Raw genomic sequence first — 16,005 nt, 5'->3', positions numbered from 1 at the left:
TGCAAAGTCAGGGATATGCAAAAATCTTAATATGGATGACAACATATGCATGTTTGGTGCACATGAGCAGTATTAAATTATATATTTTATGTAAAAAGTTATAACGTTCAACTCTAATTATCCTGTATTATTAAGAAACCGTAAAATTTCTGCAGCGCAATGCAGACTATACAGTAACAGTAAAAAAGTATAACAAATATAAATGAACATCTCTATAGAACTTTTTTAAGTGTTTAATTAAGAAAGCATCCTGTGTCACAGTGTGTAACATACAGGAAGGCACGGTGTCACGGGACGGGACTCTACTAATACTAGTGTAATATGAGGGGAAGAACACATTTCTAGAAATATTCCAGGTCTAACGAACAGAGCCAAAACATCCTCCTCTCAGCAGCAACACCCAGCCCCGCTACCCTACCGCTAGGCACAAGCGCGCGCCCCCGACACATGCTACTCTGATCATATGAGCGCTCTCCCGCCACAGGGACTCTGTGTCCAGTCGCGCGCTCTTGTTACAAGCAACCAACACCGGACGCGCGCTCACGTCGTCCGCCACCAATCCCCGGAGCGCGCGCCTGCTACAGGGCCCTGAGCACGGGAGCGCGCTCCGCGCAGCCGCAGTGGCAGCCGGGTGTTAGCAGCGGTCCTGTGTTGGAACGGTGGCGGCCCTGTGTCTTCACTCACTCACTGTAGCCTATCCTATTACCGCCCTGATCGCCTACCCTCTCTCCTCCTCTCCCGGTATCTGCTTGCTGGGTGAGAGCCAGGAAGGAAAGTGCGGCAGCCGGGCCCGCGGACCCTGAATCCCTCCCGGGGGATGAGCGGCTCCCGTAATAACCGGGTCATGGTGGAAGGGGTGGGGGCCCGGGTGTCCCGGGGGCCAGACTGGAAGTGGGGGAAGCAGGACGGCGGCGAGGGCCATGTTGGTACCGTGCGCAGCTTCGAGAGCCCGGAAGAAGTGGTGGTGGTCTGGGACAACGGCACGGCCGCGAACTATCGCTGCTCCGGGGCCTACGACCTGCGGGTACTGGACAGTGCATCCACCGGTGAGCATCACATAAAGGCGTATGCATGCTGGAGGAGAGCAGTGTCACATGCACACAGACAGACACACTATACATACATGTAACTGCACTTCTAAAGACAGACACATCTACATACATGCAGCTGTGCACTTATACAGACCGGCAGGAACTGCCGGTAGGAGTGCATGCTGAAGGAGAGCAGTGTCACAGACATACATGTAACTGCACTTATAAAGACACACACACACACACACACACACACACACACACACACACACGTAACTGTGCACTTATCCAGACAGGCACATATACATGTAACTGTGCTCTTATACAGACAGGCACATATACATGTAACTGTGCTCTTATACAGACAGGCACACATATATACATACATGTAACTGCACTTCTAAAGACAGACACATCTACATACCTGCAGCTGTGCACTTATACAGACAGGAACTTGCTTATAGTAGGAGTACATGCTGAAGGAGAGCAGTGTCACAGACATACATGTAACTGCACTTATACAGACAGGCACACACACATATACATACATGTAACTGTGCACTTATACAGTCAGACAGGAGCCTACGTACAGTATGAATGCATGTTTGTGTGCATAAAAAACACTAATCCACGGCACTCACCATTCTTAGTTTTGGGGTGCAACATGGTATGTGACCACATTATTTAAATAGAAATCACAGAGGCTCTGCACTCACCATGATAACAAACAGTGGTGTTTTGGTTCATGAATTGATCAATGTATTTAAGCTTACAGCCCCTGTCAAGGGAAGCCCAACACGCACACACTTCACCAGTCTGGAACACAGAGAGGAAGGATCAGCACTCTTGATGAATATATGAAAATAAAGATCACATTTATTGAAAAAAATTTAGCATAAGCAAATGGGTTTGGATGACACAAATGGCTGACTTTTCGCACACTTCTGCTCGCCACCTCCACAGGGTATGAGCAGAAATAGTGGGCGCCTGCAGCACTTGCGCCCAATTAGAGCAACAATTGTATAGCTCCATCGGGCGCCCAAAAACCAATTGACTGTCGCTGACAGAGAAGTACAGCCTGTGATGCATTTCATTATTTTTCGTTTTTAAGAGTGCTGGAAATATCCCTGTTTGACTGACTACTGGTGTTTTTCTTTCATTTTTAATGCTAGTAAAGACCTATGAAACAGATGGATTTTGCATTGCACTTCATCTTTTATTGCTGAATTCAAGGGGTGATTATGTGACAAATACATAAAAGTTGCATTCCTAAAAATGCTACTGCAAAGTGAAGCCGTTTCAGAATATGGTAACACTATAAATCTAGAAATTAAGGTTTTCAGTTTTGTACCCATTTATGCGTGTAAAATATCAATGTAAAATGTATATAAAAGCAGCCAGTGGATATGGCACTTTTGCTACTGGTACCTATGTATGTTACAGGTACACTCCTCGACTTGCCAGGTTTTTTTTTTTTTTCTTAATCTCATCCTCTCCCGGCTTTTATTTTGTAATTTAGTAACCTGCTTGCTTTGTTTTTTTCAGCCATAGTTAACCTGCAGATTTAAAATAAATAATAATGAATGTATTACACTTGGTTTAACATTAAACATGACTGCTGGAATTACCATTGATGTGAGTTACTGAAAGATAGAGCTGTTCTCTAGATGGCAGATAACAATTGCTGTAATTCAAATGGTAACAACCAATCACATGAGGGCTTCCAGGGATACTAGCCGTGATGTAATCTTTTGTCTTGCTCGTATTTGGGGCAAGTGACTGCAAGTGCTTGCTGTCTAGTTTGGATGTATATATTAGGACAGCAAGGCTAATGTGAAGATTCCTTATAAGTATGAAGCAATTATAAGTTTCTAAAAAAAAAAAAAGTGTGTTTTTGCAAACATTATATTTATAGAGCAAGATTTTTCAACCATTTAATGCTTCCAAGAATTCCTTATCTGATAACTTTTCCATTAATGCAGAGGTTCCCAAAGGCTGTCCTAAAGGCTCCCCAACAGTTCAGGTTTTCGAGATATCCATGGATGCACACAGGTGGTTAAATCAAATTGACTGAGGTACTAATTAAGTTACCTGTGGATATCTCTAAAACCTGGACTGTTGAGGAGCCTTGAGGACCGCATTTGGGAACCTCTGGATTAATGAATGGCAAATGGTTGCTTCTATGTGGCTCCTTTCTATGATACACTTTAGGCCATATCCAATTAGACACGATTAAGCGAAAACTTAACATCGTAGAAGTTTTCGCACACTTCTGGACTTCTGGTGCGATAATTTTGCGTCTCTGGTCTATGCCTGCTCCCGTTTTTTGCACTATTCTATTGCAAAAGACGCAAAAACGTATTTGCACGAAACGGTCCGTGGGGTAGCCTGCAAAAATGACAGCTGAATTTGGGGAAATCTGTCTGTACAAAAAGGTGAACTGACATAGGAAATCAATATAGAAGTGTGTTAGTGGCCCTATATTGTTATATGGCCCTATATAAGTGTTTGGGGTTCCTAATTTGTGTCCAATGGCTGCTATATTCATTTTTGTGTAAAGTGGAAAAATGATACAAAGCTTGTTTTTTCTTTTGGCCTAAATAAATGCTGTATTTAAATTCGGGGTACATTAAATGGGTGCAAGTATATTTTTGTGTCATAAAAGTGCACTTTAAAAAAAAATGTTTTAAAATACACCTGGTGCAGCCACCTGCAATGTTTAAAGCACATGACCTATTCATACAGCCCCAAAATAACTGACTGACTACTTTAAACCCATTTTCCAGCACTTTTAATTTTTTCACCCCAAAAATGACATTTGTATTGGCCATATTTAGCTACTGAACAAAAATGTTTTTGCCTAATTTGTCGTTAGGGGGGTTGTCCAAGGGGTTCTGAACCAAGTGCCCACATTTTTAGCCCAAAATAAGAGATTTTCCCCTGCTCCGAGATGGTGAAAACTTTTTGCTTGTTTATTAGTCCATGGAGAATTCGCATGTGCGAAAACTTTGGGAATAGGATTACATGATAACCATTTTTGTGTGAAAAGTTTGCACCGTAGAATACTTTTTGCAAAAACGCAGCTTTTTGTGTCTAATCGGGTATGGTCCTTTGTATTGAATTAATCTAACACTGATGGCAGGTCATCACTTGTATCCACCAGCTCTTTACTACTACTACTACTACTGCTACTACTATTTTGTAATATTTGTTTGTTATAATTTTTAAAGGGGGCATTTCAATTAAATGCGATGTTGAATAACGCTGGGAGTGAGTTCCCAGAGTTATTGAGTTAGCCACGCTGTTAACTTGCGACTAGAGGATTCCTGCTCGCACCCTCCTGAGGTGCGAGCAGAAATCCAACTAAACTAGTGCTGCGATGCTAGTTGCGCGCTTAGTTCGTAAGCAAACAGCATCGCGTCTGTACTTTTGATGGAGAATGCAGTTTACTGCGACTAAACACTCGGTGTTAGGTGCCGTGAACTGCATCTCCCGACTAAAGTGCAGGGCGCTATGGGGACAATTGAATAGCTGCGGGCGCTCATACCTGGTGATATTCACATCGCATTTGATTGAATTGCCTCAAAGATTGTTTAAAAGACCTGATGATATGTTATTACAGAGTGGTGCCTTTCATTGATTAAATAATTTAACTTAACAACTGAGACTAAAATTAATGTGAGGTCCTTTATTTTTTTAATTTTTTTTAAGATGTATTTTTATTTAAAATTTTCAACAGAACAAGGTCAATGTTACAGATGGGGAGAAACAAAAAAAATAGTGCACACTGAGAAATAGATGCAAAAATATACAAGGACAATAGTACTGTACCCGCTTACTTGATTTACCTGGGCACTGCACCCTGCCCGATTTTAAAAGAGCAAAATGCACCCTGCCCTTTTAGCGGCACCCCATGGGTGGAAAAAGTGTCGGCAGCTGATCACTGCCGGGTGAATAGACGCTGTGTGCATGCGCACGGCAGCTATTCCCTGTGAGGGGAGAGCTTGGGGGAAGCCCAGCAACTCCGAGCTTGGGGAGCACACCACCAAGTGTGGCAAATTGGAGGCGTGTCCCTCTCCCAAGCCTTTTCGGAAGCTCGCGCATAGACTCCCTGGCGGCCCCCCAGCGCCCTTCCATTCCTATAGCTTAGCGGAAACACTACAATAGTAAACGTAAAATGCTAAGAATAAAACAAACAAGTAGGGAAGAATGCTAGTGTAGGAAAGGAAGGTGAGGGGATATAAGAGGGATATAGGTGAATATTTGAATGATGTGCTGCCCTTTGGAAAGTTAGAGGACTCCCCCATATGGCTCCAGAAGTGCATTAGGTTACCTATCACTGATCTAACAGTTGACTGCTACTGTATAGTCTTCTGTCACAAGATTATTGCCCACCATCATTGTATTTACAATTCTCCAACTGAAGTGATATTCTCAATAAATTAATTGAAGCCCAGAGGTGTCAAATAAATTATATGGCGGTGGGGGACTGTCCATACAGAGCAGGAAACTGACAGCATAAACATTGAGAAGGTAATTTGTTAAAAGCATTCTAATTATGCTTGGTACATAGGATAGTTACGGGGTATCTTGGTTGTTTTTCGGCCAATATGCAGTCAACTAAAGGCTCAGAGAAAGTGTAATGATGAAAATATATATTAATCTGTTTTTAAATCCATCAGTAACCATTCCTTCTTTTTCCCACATAGGGAAATACTGAAACTTGCTGGGCGATATGGGCACAATTAATTATAATTGTGCTACGTGTTATAAATTTGTATGCATAAAACTGGCATTCACATGAGTACTTGTGGTAAAATATGGCTAGCTGGGCTGTCCGTACTGGTGTTCTATCATCTAATTGTGAAGGTTCATAAAATATTAACTTATTTCAATATTGTGTTTTAGGTGTCAAACATGATGGGACAATGTGTGATACGTGCCGACAACAACCCATTATTGGCATTCGTTGGAAGTGTGCTGAATGCACAAACTACGACCTGTGCACTGTGTGCTATCATGGTGACAAACATCATCTGAGACATCGTTTTTACAGAATTACTACACCAGGAAGTGAACGGTAATTGTTTTATATCTTGGTTGAATATCTATGCTAAGATGCACGTCCATTCAAACTATTAAAATGTTGCTTTTTATTGTATAGCAAAGGGGAACATGAACTAAAGCCATAGTTAATAACGATTTGTAGGTATGAGCGAACTTATGGATTTGTTATATTTCCGTACCTTGTCAGACCTGGCCCCAACCCAAAGGCATAGCTATAACATTTGCAGGAAGTGTGGCTGCTTCGGGGCCAGGGCCGCCTCCTTAAGCCGGCCCTCCCACTGCACCTAGTTATGCTGCCAGCGGGCAGGTGCTCACCTCCTGGGTGGCTTTTTAATTCTTAGCAGTGTGCTGCTGCAGGGCAGCACATCTGCTATTCCCACCGGATCCATCTCTCCTGACTGATGCTGGGAGGAGGTGTGGCTGTGCTGAGCATTCTGGGGCATCCTCTGACCCGAAACATCTCCTTTTCCCAGCATATGTCTAGCCACACCCCTGCTCCAACCCATTGAAGTCATCACTCTTGTCCCAGTTTTGTCACACTTAACCCTTGCCTATAGGTTATGCTCCAAGCTATTTTGTTGTGAGAGGTTGCATAAGACATCTGTTCAAACAGCAACCATCAGGTAGGTGTCCCTTTTAAATGTCACTTAATGTGATACAGAAATGTAAGCATGTGAAACCAGATCCTAAAACACAAAACTGTAAGAACTATTCCCCCATGTATACTATGACAATTTCTATGTTTAATAATGGACATTTAAAACCGTGTTCAATTTGAGATTTTTGATCAGAAAAAAATTACACAACCAGAGATACAAGCTTCATAGGATTTAAACGCATTGCATGTAATTAATTCTCTATTTAAACAGCAATAACCAGCAGTAAATTACCCTATAACTACCAGGTTGCTGGTCCAATTGTTCCTCTAAAGTCTACTGGATTAAGAGTCAGATGATTCGGTGCCTACAATGAAAACCTGCTCTGATGTAGTTTGATTGTTTCACAAGGAGGTCAAATGTATCATTGACATCTGATGCAGCATCTCTGTGTAGGTGTGCTGAGGAATTCTGCTGTTTATGCGGAAATTATAATAAATATATAAATATATATACAAAAGATTAGATGATGGTCACGCACTGTGTTCATTTGTGTCATAGCATTAATAATTGCAGTCCCATATGTTCATCTGGAAATCACAAGCCCAGTTTCAAATATTCTAGGAAAAAAGTGCATAATTGTAAAATGATATTGACCTTTATAATATAAAAAAAAGCATACAATCACGTACATGTAAGTAAAAAAACAATCTGCATAAACCGTCTGTCTCATCACCACTACACCGAGACCCATCACTTCCACTCCATAAACGATCTCTCTCTGGAGGTGCACAAGCTGGAACCTTGCTCCGTGCCCTGTGCGGAAATCTCACTTTGGGTGCAGACCTTTCCAACTCTCAGCTCTTTCTGACACTCTCAATTAGGACCAGATGTTAAGCCAGGGACCGCCGCTCACATTATAGGAATCACGCTAGATCATCGTGTTCCAAGCCTCACACTGGGCAGCTAGTAAAAATGAGTGTGTCCATATGCTGCCAGGACAGAGATTAACAAGACATGCGTCTGATAGTGTAGCAGTTTAAATGAATGACTTAAGTGTTCAAAACCAATTGTGCGTACCAAATAAAATTATTTCAAAAGTTTAACTGAAATACAGACATATTTTTCCTTATTAGATGATGTGGGGATTTTGGTTTCATCGGCTGAAGAACCTTAGAGGGGCTCATATAGGCCCATAAGAGGAAAAGATAAATATGGTGTAGTACTTTTTGATAAAACAGTGGCTATAGATACAAGCACTGTGTACCAAATAGTAGTAAAGTGATAGCCTGTAGTAATGTGTTTTCCGGAATTTCGTTCCTGTGTCCCTCCTAGGACCATATTCAATATGGGACGAAAAGTCCGTTATCTGCGATAATTTTTCTACTTCAGGGTCCATAGGGTATCCACCGGATACCTTGGGGTATAGGTGTGACGTCAGTCGCAGGGCACCAAAGAGTTAAGCTTTCAGCCTCCCAGGATGCACTAGGTCCCCCTCCTATACCCCGCCCCCGGGCCAAGGCAACTCAGTTTAGTTTGGTGCCCGGCCGGCGTCGGGTGCACCTGTCGGAGTGGGGGCTAGAAGAGCCCCTGAAGCTTTCTTCAGTGCAGCTGTGGCTGCACATCTGGATGTACAGCATGGACAGTCAGTCCTGACGTCCATGCTGTCTTCCCTACACCCCCGCCGGTACCAGAACGCCGGTACCGATCCGGGGATGCTGGTGAGCATCTGGGGTCACAGCTAGCGGTGACCCCAGATGTTCCGGACCATGGCCGGATCCAAGGGGGACAAAGGTAAGCAGCGGGGTCCCGCGGTGGGTCCCCGCTGGTCACATGGTCCTAAGTCCCCAGGCAGGGGGCTCCCTGGGGACTGGCTGCAGCGTGGAGCCAGGTACTGAACCTGCGCTTTCCACTACCCCCTGGGACAGCGGACCGCAGCAGAGCGGTAGCACTGCGGCGTCCCAGGGGTTAAATGCATGCCAGGGGAGCGCGCCTTCCCTGTCTCACAGCCGGCGCCTCCCCCGCTGCACACAGCCCTCTCTGCACTGTGCTGACTGGTCCTGTGTCAGCGCTCCTCCCCCAGGCCAGCTTCTCTCTGCTCCTCGGCGGCCATCTTCTCTGCAACGCATGGTGAACGCTGCTGGAAGTCTGGAAGGAAGCATCGTGGTCTGGGTCCCCCCGCATACCTCTCCTCCGCTGTGGCTCAGGTCTGTGTATGCAGCGCTGTGTCCTACCAGGCCCTGTGTCTGTGTAGTTGAGTGATCAGCGCTGTTAGTGCAGGAATTGTTATTTCTCTGCATTGTATGTGACTGTGCTAGCGCTGCCTGTAACTTTTCTTCTCTAAACTGTCAGCTTTATTACTGTCCCTGTTCTTTCTGCTAAAGCCCTTGCGGTGCGGTGCTGCAGGGTGGTCTCTCGCCTATTTAATACTTAATTGGTGAGAGAGGTCACATACGTGGTGCCATCATGTCTGAAAGTGATTTTCCCCTCCGGCTACAGTGTACCACGTGCAAAGTACCGTTAGCGGAGGGGGAGGGTAGCGCGGAGGGCCTTTGCCGTCAGTGTTTGTCCATGGCGCGGCCTATTACGGTTACAGCACCGGTACAGGAGCCGCCCTGGGCTTGTTTCGCTCAGGCGTTAACAGCTTTAGTGGGCCAGTTAGCTCCGCAGCCCGCGTTTACTCCGATGGGTTTGTCCCAGCAGTCTGTGGTGTCGTCACCCATGCAGGGGTTCCCACGACAATTGGTGGTACCCCACAGTCTCCCTATTTCCCCGCTCCCGGGTTCTCAGGAGCCAGCGTGGGTTAACTCCCTGACGACTTCTGTACAGCACTTGTCGGATGTGTTGCAAGGGGGGTCTGTGATGCGGCCTCATAAAAGGCCGGTGGCGTCTCTGTCCGCTCCTTATGAGGATGACGAAGGGACGTCTGATGATGGGGAGATTCTGGATCCTTACGATCAGGAACCTCCTAAGGACGCTGATGCTAAGTCCAAAGTATATATTCCTGGACTTATTCGGGCGGTCCGCACAGCCTTGGTGATTGAGGACGAAGTTCCCCCAGCGGCTAAATCTAAGTATGCCTTTTTCAAAGATGTGAAGGGCGATGCCACAGTCTTTCCTCTTTCGGGTCAGTTGGTGGACCATTTAGAGGAGGCGTGGAAACAACCTGGCAAAAGATACCAGCCGCAGAGACGCCTGGCGGTGGCTTATCCGTTGCGGATAATTATTTTGCTAAGTGGGAATCCCCTCCACAGGTGGATTCTCACGTGACCCGTCTTGTCCGTAGTGCCACATTGCCGATGCCATCCATGTCCTCCCTTAAGGATGCTACGGACCGCAAGGTAGAAATCTGCCTGAAGTCCGCTTATTCCCTTGCAGGGGGGGCAGCACGGCCGGCTATGGCCATTTGCTGGGTTACCAGAGCGATGGAGCGCTGGGCGGATTCATTAGAGGCTTCTTTTGAATCCAACTGTCCGGCCGAACAGGCGGAGTTGATTGGCAATCTCCGTGATTCGGCCACCTACATCAACGAGGCGGCTCTAGACATTAGTACTCTGGTGTCTAGAATTTCTTCAGCAGCGGTAGCTGCTCGTCGCACCTTGTGGCTGCGATCCTGGAAGGCGGACGCAGATTCCAAGAAAGGTCTGGAAGCGTTGCCGTTTACCGGAGAAGTTCTCTTCGGTCCGGATCTGGATAAGATTGTGGCCACGCTGGCGGCAGCCAAATCTGCTTGTCTCCCGTCGGCCGCTGCTCCTTCTGGTTCTGGACCATCGTCCTTTCGGTCATCTAGGGCCCAGGGCAGGCCCAAACCACAGTCGTTTCCTCGACAGGCTGGCCCTAAGAAATCGGTCAAGCCCCGGAAACAGGCATGGAGTACCAGACGTCCGGCCCCCAAGCCAGATGACAAGCCTGCGGCCTGACGGTCCGGGTCTCCCCTTGGGGGATCCCAGGGTGGGAGGCCGCCTGCTGCAGTTCTCCCGGTGTCTATCGTAGTGAACGACCAACACTTGGGTTCTGGAGGTGGTCTCCCACGGGTACGCCCTCTCCTTCCGGCACAGACCCCCGGCTCGATTCTTCACCACGGGTCTACCATCAGACCGGAACAAGGCTACGGAGCTGCGGAAGGTATTGCACACTATGCTCCAGGCTGGAGTTATAGTGCCTGTTCCATTCTCCCAGAGGGGCCAGGGTTTCTATTCAAATCTATTTTTGGTACAGAAACCCAATGGGTCATATCGTCCGATTCTCAACCTCAAAGCACTCAACAAGTCTTTGCGGGTCCCGAAGTTTCGGATGGAGACCCTACGGTCTATCATTCTGGCGCTGGAACCTGGGGACTACATGGTGTCATTGGACATACAGGACGCTTACCTGCATGTCCCTATTCTTTTGCGCCATCAAGAGTTCCTTCGGTTTGCAATCCGCAGCGACCACTTCCAGTTTCGGGCGTTACCTTTTGGCCTGGCGACAGCACCACGTGTTTTCACCAAGGTGATGGTGGTCATGGCGGCTTCTCTGCGGCTGCAAGGAGTCCGCATGTTGCCGTACTTGGACGACCTGTTATTGGTGGCAGGATCTCCAGAGCTCCTGTTACACCACTTGGACCTGACCATTGCACTGCTGCAACGGCACGGCTGGCTAATCAACTGGCAGAAGTCCACTCTAATCCCGTCTCGGAGGATTCTGCATCTTGGAGCCTTATTGGACTCGGGACAGCAAAGGATCTTCGTGACGGAGGACAAGATCTCTGCTTTACAGTCAAGGGTACGCAGTTGTCTGCACAGCCGCCGGGTGTCCTTACACTCGGCGATGAGGTTACTGGGCTCCATGGTGTCGGTGTTCGACATGGTGGAATACGCCCAGTTTCACTCCAGACCTCTGCAGCACCTGATCCTGTCCAAGTGGAACGGGCTGCCTCAGTCTCTGAAGTTCCAGACGATTGTGCTCACCCCGGAGGTTCGCCTGTCCCTTGCGTGGTGGTTAAAGACGACCCACCTCAACAAGGGACGTCCGTTCTGGGTTCCAAATTGGGTCCAGTTGACAACGGACGCCAGTCTTCGGGGCTGGGGAGCAGTTTCGGGTCCACACTTGTTCCAGGGCAGGTGGACGCCGACAGAAGCGGAGCTTCCAATAAATATCTTGGAACTCCGTGCGGTCTTCAATGCTCTCCTGCAGGCACAGCGGTTTCTCCAGGGTCACCCGGTGCAGGTCCAGTCGGACAATGCTACCACCGTGGCCTACATAAACAGGCAAGGAGGAACTCGCAGTCGGGCGGCTCTCGTAGAGGTCTCTCGGATCCTGGTTTGGGCGGAGCGCAATCTTCTGGCCATATCAGCGGTCTTCATCCCGGGAGTGCTAAATTGGGAGGCGGACTTTCTAAGTCGCCAGGACGTTCATCCAGGGGAATGGTCCCTGCACCCGGACGTTTTTCAACTACTGGTGGACAGGTGGGGTCTTCCAGAAATCGACCTCATGGCGTCCCGGCACAACAACAAGTTGCCGGTGTACGGGTCTCGCACAAGAGACGAAGGGGCGTCTCTGGTGGATGCTCTGTCCATCCGGTGGACGTTCCGGTTCGCATACCTGTTCCCTCCGGTCTCCCTTCTTCCACGGGTAATCGGAAATTCAAACAGGAAGGAGGGACGCTCCTGTTGATAGCTCCCGCGTGGCCCAGACGGCACTGGTTCTCAGACCTTCAGGGTCTGTCCGTGGACAGTCCTCTGCGGTTGCCGCTATGACCGGACCTTCTGTCTCAGGGTCCTTGTCTTCACCCGGACCTGACTCTGCTGTCTTTGACGGCGTGGCTGTTGAGACGGCCATGCTGAGGTCCCGGGGGTTTTCCAGCTCTGTGGTGCATACCACGTTACGAGCTCGGAAACCGTCTTCCGCGAGGATATACCATCGCGTGTGGCATACGTTCTTCCAGTGGTGTCGACTGAGAGGTTATGCACCGCGGGAGTTTCGTCTGTCTCGGATTCTCGCCTTCCTGCAAGCGGGACTAGATCATGGGCTTCGCCTTGCTTCTTTGAAGGTACAGGTTTCGGCCCTATCTGTCTGGTTTCACCGTAGGATTGCTACAATCCCGGATGTGCGCACCTTTATGCAAGGTGTTCTCCGTATTCAGCCGCCCTTTGTTCCACCTGTGGCGCCTTGGGATTTGGCTGTGGTCCTGAGGGCTCTCCAAGGACCGCCGTTTGAACCACTGGGCTCAGTTGATATTAAATGCTAACAGCTAAGACTGTTTTCCTTCTGGCCATTGCTTCGGCCAGACGTGTTTAGTTAGGGGCTCTTTCTTGTAGACCCCCTTTCTTGGTTTTTCATGGGAACAGGGCAGTGCTCCGCACTCGGCCCGAGTTTCTTCCCAAAGTTGTTTCCCAGTTTCATGTTAACGAGGAAATAGTTGTTCCGGCCTTTAACTCACCGGGTCTTTCCGTGGGTGAGGCCTCTTTGGATGTTGTGCGGGCCTTAAGGACTTATGTTGACCGCACTTCTTCGTTTAGGAAGTCGGACGCTTTGTTTGTCCTCTATGGCTTCCGTAAAAAGGGTTGGCCTGCTTCAAAGCAAACTTTGGCAGCCTGGATCCGTATGGCTATTTCTGAAGCTTATCTTCATGAAGGCCTACCGGTCCCTCCTTCTCTGAAGGCTCATTGCACTAGGTCTGTGGGTCCTTCGTGGGCAGCTCGACGTGGTGCCTCGGCAGTTCAGATCTGCAAGGCTGCTACGTGGTCTTCTGTCCATACCTTCGTGAGGTATTACAGGTTTGACACCTTTGCCTCTCAGGATGCTTCCTTCGGGCGGCGGATTCTCCTTTCTGCACAGGAGCGTCCCCACCCTTAAAGGATACTGCTTTGGGACATCCCCAAGGTATCCTGTGGATACCCTATGGACCCTGAAGTAGAAAATATGAGATATGGTAAGAACTTACCATTGTTATCTCTATTTCTATGAAGTCCATAGGGTTCCACAGGACTCCCGCCCTGTCGCACCTGTGCTGCAGATGGGCTTTGCTCTGGTCACCGGTTTTCCGTCTCCCTCTGGTGAGAATGTGATTCTTGTATGTGTCCAGATCTTTGTTCTCTTATTTGCCCTGAAATTTGGCATGCAGCACCTAGTTCTACCCGTCCATGCCAAATTTCAGCTCGGTACCCAATGGTGCTTACACACGGGACGAACGATATCGATCATCCATCACACCCGGGAGATCGTTATCGATCATCCAGCACACCACCAACGGCTACAACGACCCGCGATTAACGATCGAGTGTCCCTATAGTAACCTGGTCGATATTGACCAGGTTGGCCTGCATGCACGGTCGATGGACGATATCGTTCATACGTGCCCTTGCATTGCAGATAGTTGGGCACCGAAAAATGCAAGATATGACCGATAACGATATGTTCGATATCGTTCATATCGTCCATTTTAATCGTACCGTCATAAGTTAGAGTGCTGACACAGAAGTATAGGCACCAATAGGTTAAAAGCTAGCTTTGCCCCCAGTCATTATATATGTTTTTGTGTTGGTAAAAGGAGTAAAGGTGCGTATCCACTACGCGATTAAACAGGGCAGTTTAGTGTCAAAAACGGCCAGCGATGTGCACGCACGCTGGTCGTTTTTTACATCTATCATCGCCCGAACATGCTGGTCAACCTGATGACATCGTCAGGTTGACCATGTTCGGGGATGATTGATGTGCGACTGATCGTTGAGTGTAGGCACATCACAGACTTTGAAACGACTGCACGATTACAATATCGTAATCATGCACTCGTTTCACAGTCGTCAAATGGATACGCACCTTAAGGCTTGCTTCTAGTAGGTTTATAGGTTTATGTTGTTTTCCTATTGTTCTGCGCCTCAGTCCCTGTAGAAGCAGGACTTAGTTGGGAGTTCTCTTGGTCAGCCCTGCTACCAGCTCCTATAAAGTAGGGTCAGTGTTGCTAGCTAAGAAGGTCTGGGGTTCTGCCTAAAGAGACTTAGACAGCCATAGCCTACTATGAGACTAGCGCTTGGCTGCTACTATTTTCCGCACATTCCCTGGTACATGGCACCGTCTGAAAGGTGCTGACCAGGTGACGCCATCTATCTGCTTGTAGGTTTCACCACAGAGAGTGTTTGCAGAATCCAGCAGCAATGTTGACCTTCCTCCCAAACAAGCATTGCGGCTGGTTCTGCTTCCCAGCCTTATTTGATGGACTGCAGACGGAAAGGAAGGCTGGAGGCTGCAAGCATATACAGCAAGAGGCTTCTGGTAGTCCTTAAAATAGGCTGTGGGTGCAGAGTGGTGTGGCGTGTGTGTGTGTTTAATGGGGATTAAAACCTATGTTGATGTTAGTCCTACTGTTCAACCAATACATTGCTTTAGTGGGGATTATAAACTGTGGCTAGTAGTTGTTAACCCTACTGTGATTCATGCATTGCTATTTCCGTTATGATGATTAATCCTATATTGGCTAATCTGCTGCTGTACATTTTGTGGGTATTATAAAATGTTTTTTTGTTAACCCTACTGCATATAGATGGGTTAAAGTTAACCCTACTGCTGCTGAATATATGTTGGTTAACCCCACTGTTACATATAGATTAGTTAATCCTACTGCTGCTGAATATATGTTGGTTAACCCCACTGTTATATATAGAATGGTTAGTTAATCCTACTGCTGAATGTATGTTGGATAACCCTATTAACGAATACCGCCGGGGACAGGCTTCAGATGCATTCTGTTACCGGCAGGCCAACGTTCCCGGTGGTTGTGCAGCATAGTGGAAGGTAAGCTCTCACCTTAGCAGCCCCTCCCCTCAGACGCCGGGCCATGGATGTTTCACGCGTCTGGATTTCGCCCCCCCCCCTCTGTATATAAGATGCTCACTAACCACTTTTCAGTGCTCTGTGAAAGGCGCTTGGTCTCAGAAGGTGTTGGGATCTCCCTGTATACATTTCCCCTGGGGGTCAGGTATATAACGCTCTATATCCTACCGATTAACACTGTTAAGTGTCTTGAGTAGTTGTTTCAGAGCCCAGTTGCAACTAAAAGTTGTATATTCATTGTATGTGACTTTGTACTAGCGCTGCTGTACGTGTATACTGCCTGTGTCAGGTATTTCTATCACTGCCTTTCTCCTCACCCTCTGAGCAGGTGTGGGGTAAAATTAAAAAAAAGACAAGTTTTGCATTATTTTGTATGTTTAAGGCTAAAGGTAAACATGAGGCTGAGACCCCAGTGTTGGTGTCATGCATATCTGTCAGGCAGGCCTGTCACCTCAGGATTTCACGCAGGAAGGGGATGTGTGCTCTTTGTTGTAAAGGAG

At 47.5% G+C, this 16,005-nt stretch overlaps 1 protein-coding gene across 1 annotated transcript in view; it reads left to right on the top strand.

The window, feature by feature from the left end:
* Positions 1-430: 430 nt before the first annotated feature.
* Positions 431-16,005, top strand: part of MIB1 (MIB E3 ubiquitin protein ligase 1) — a 130,206-nt gene continuing 114,631 nt past the window's right edge. Inside the window, exons 1-2 of the mRNA XM_088469617.1 lie at positions 431-1,046; positions 5,940-6,111. Of these exons, the coding sequence (XP_088325743.1) occupies positions 818-1,046; positions 5,940-6,111 (401 nt within the window). The 5' untranslated portion in view covers positions 431-817. The remainder of the gene's footprint in view (positions 1,047-5,939; positions 6,112-16,005) is intronic.

The sequence above is a fragment of the Taudactylus pleione genome, unplaced genomic scaffold, assembly GCF_031769625.1.
Source record: "Taudactylus pleione unplaced genomic scaffold, aTauple2 ptg000093l, whole genome shotgun sequence".
Taxonomy (NCBI): Eukaryota; Metazoa; Chordata; class Amphibia; order Anura; family Myobatrachidae; genus Taudactylus; species Taudactylus pleione.
The sequence above is the reverse complement of the archived record's forward strand: the minus strand, read 5'-3'. Positions and strand labels throughout refer to the sequence as shown.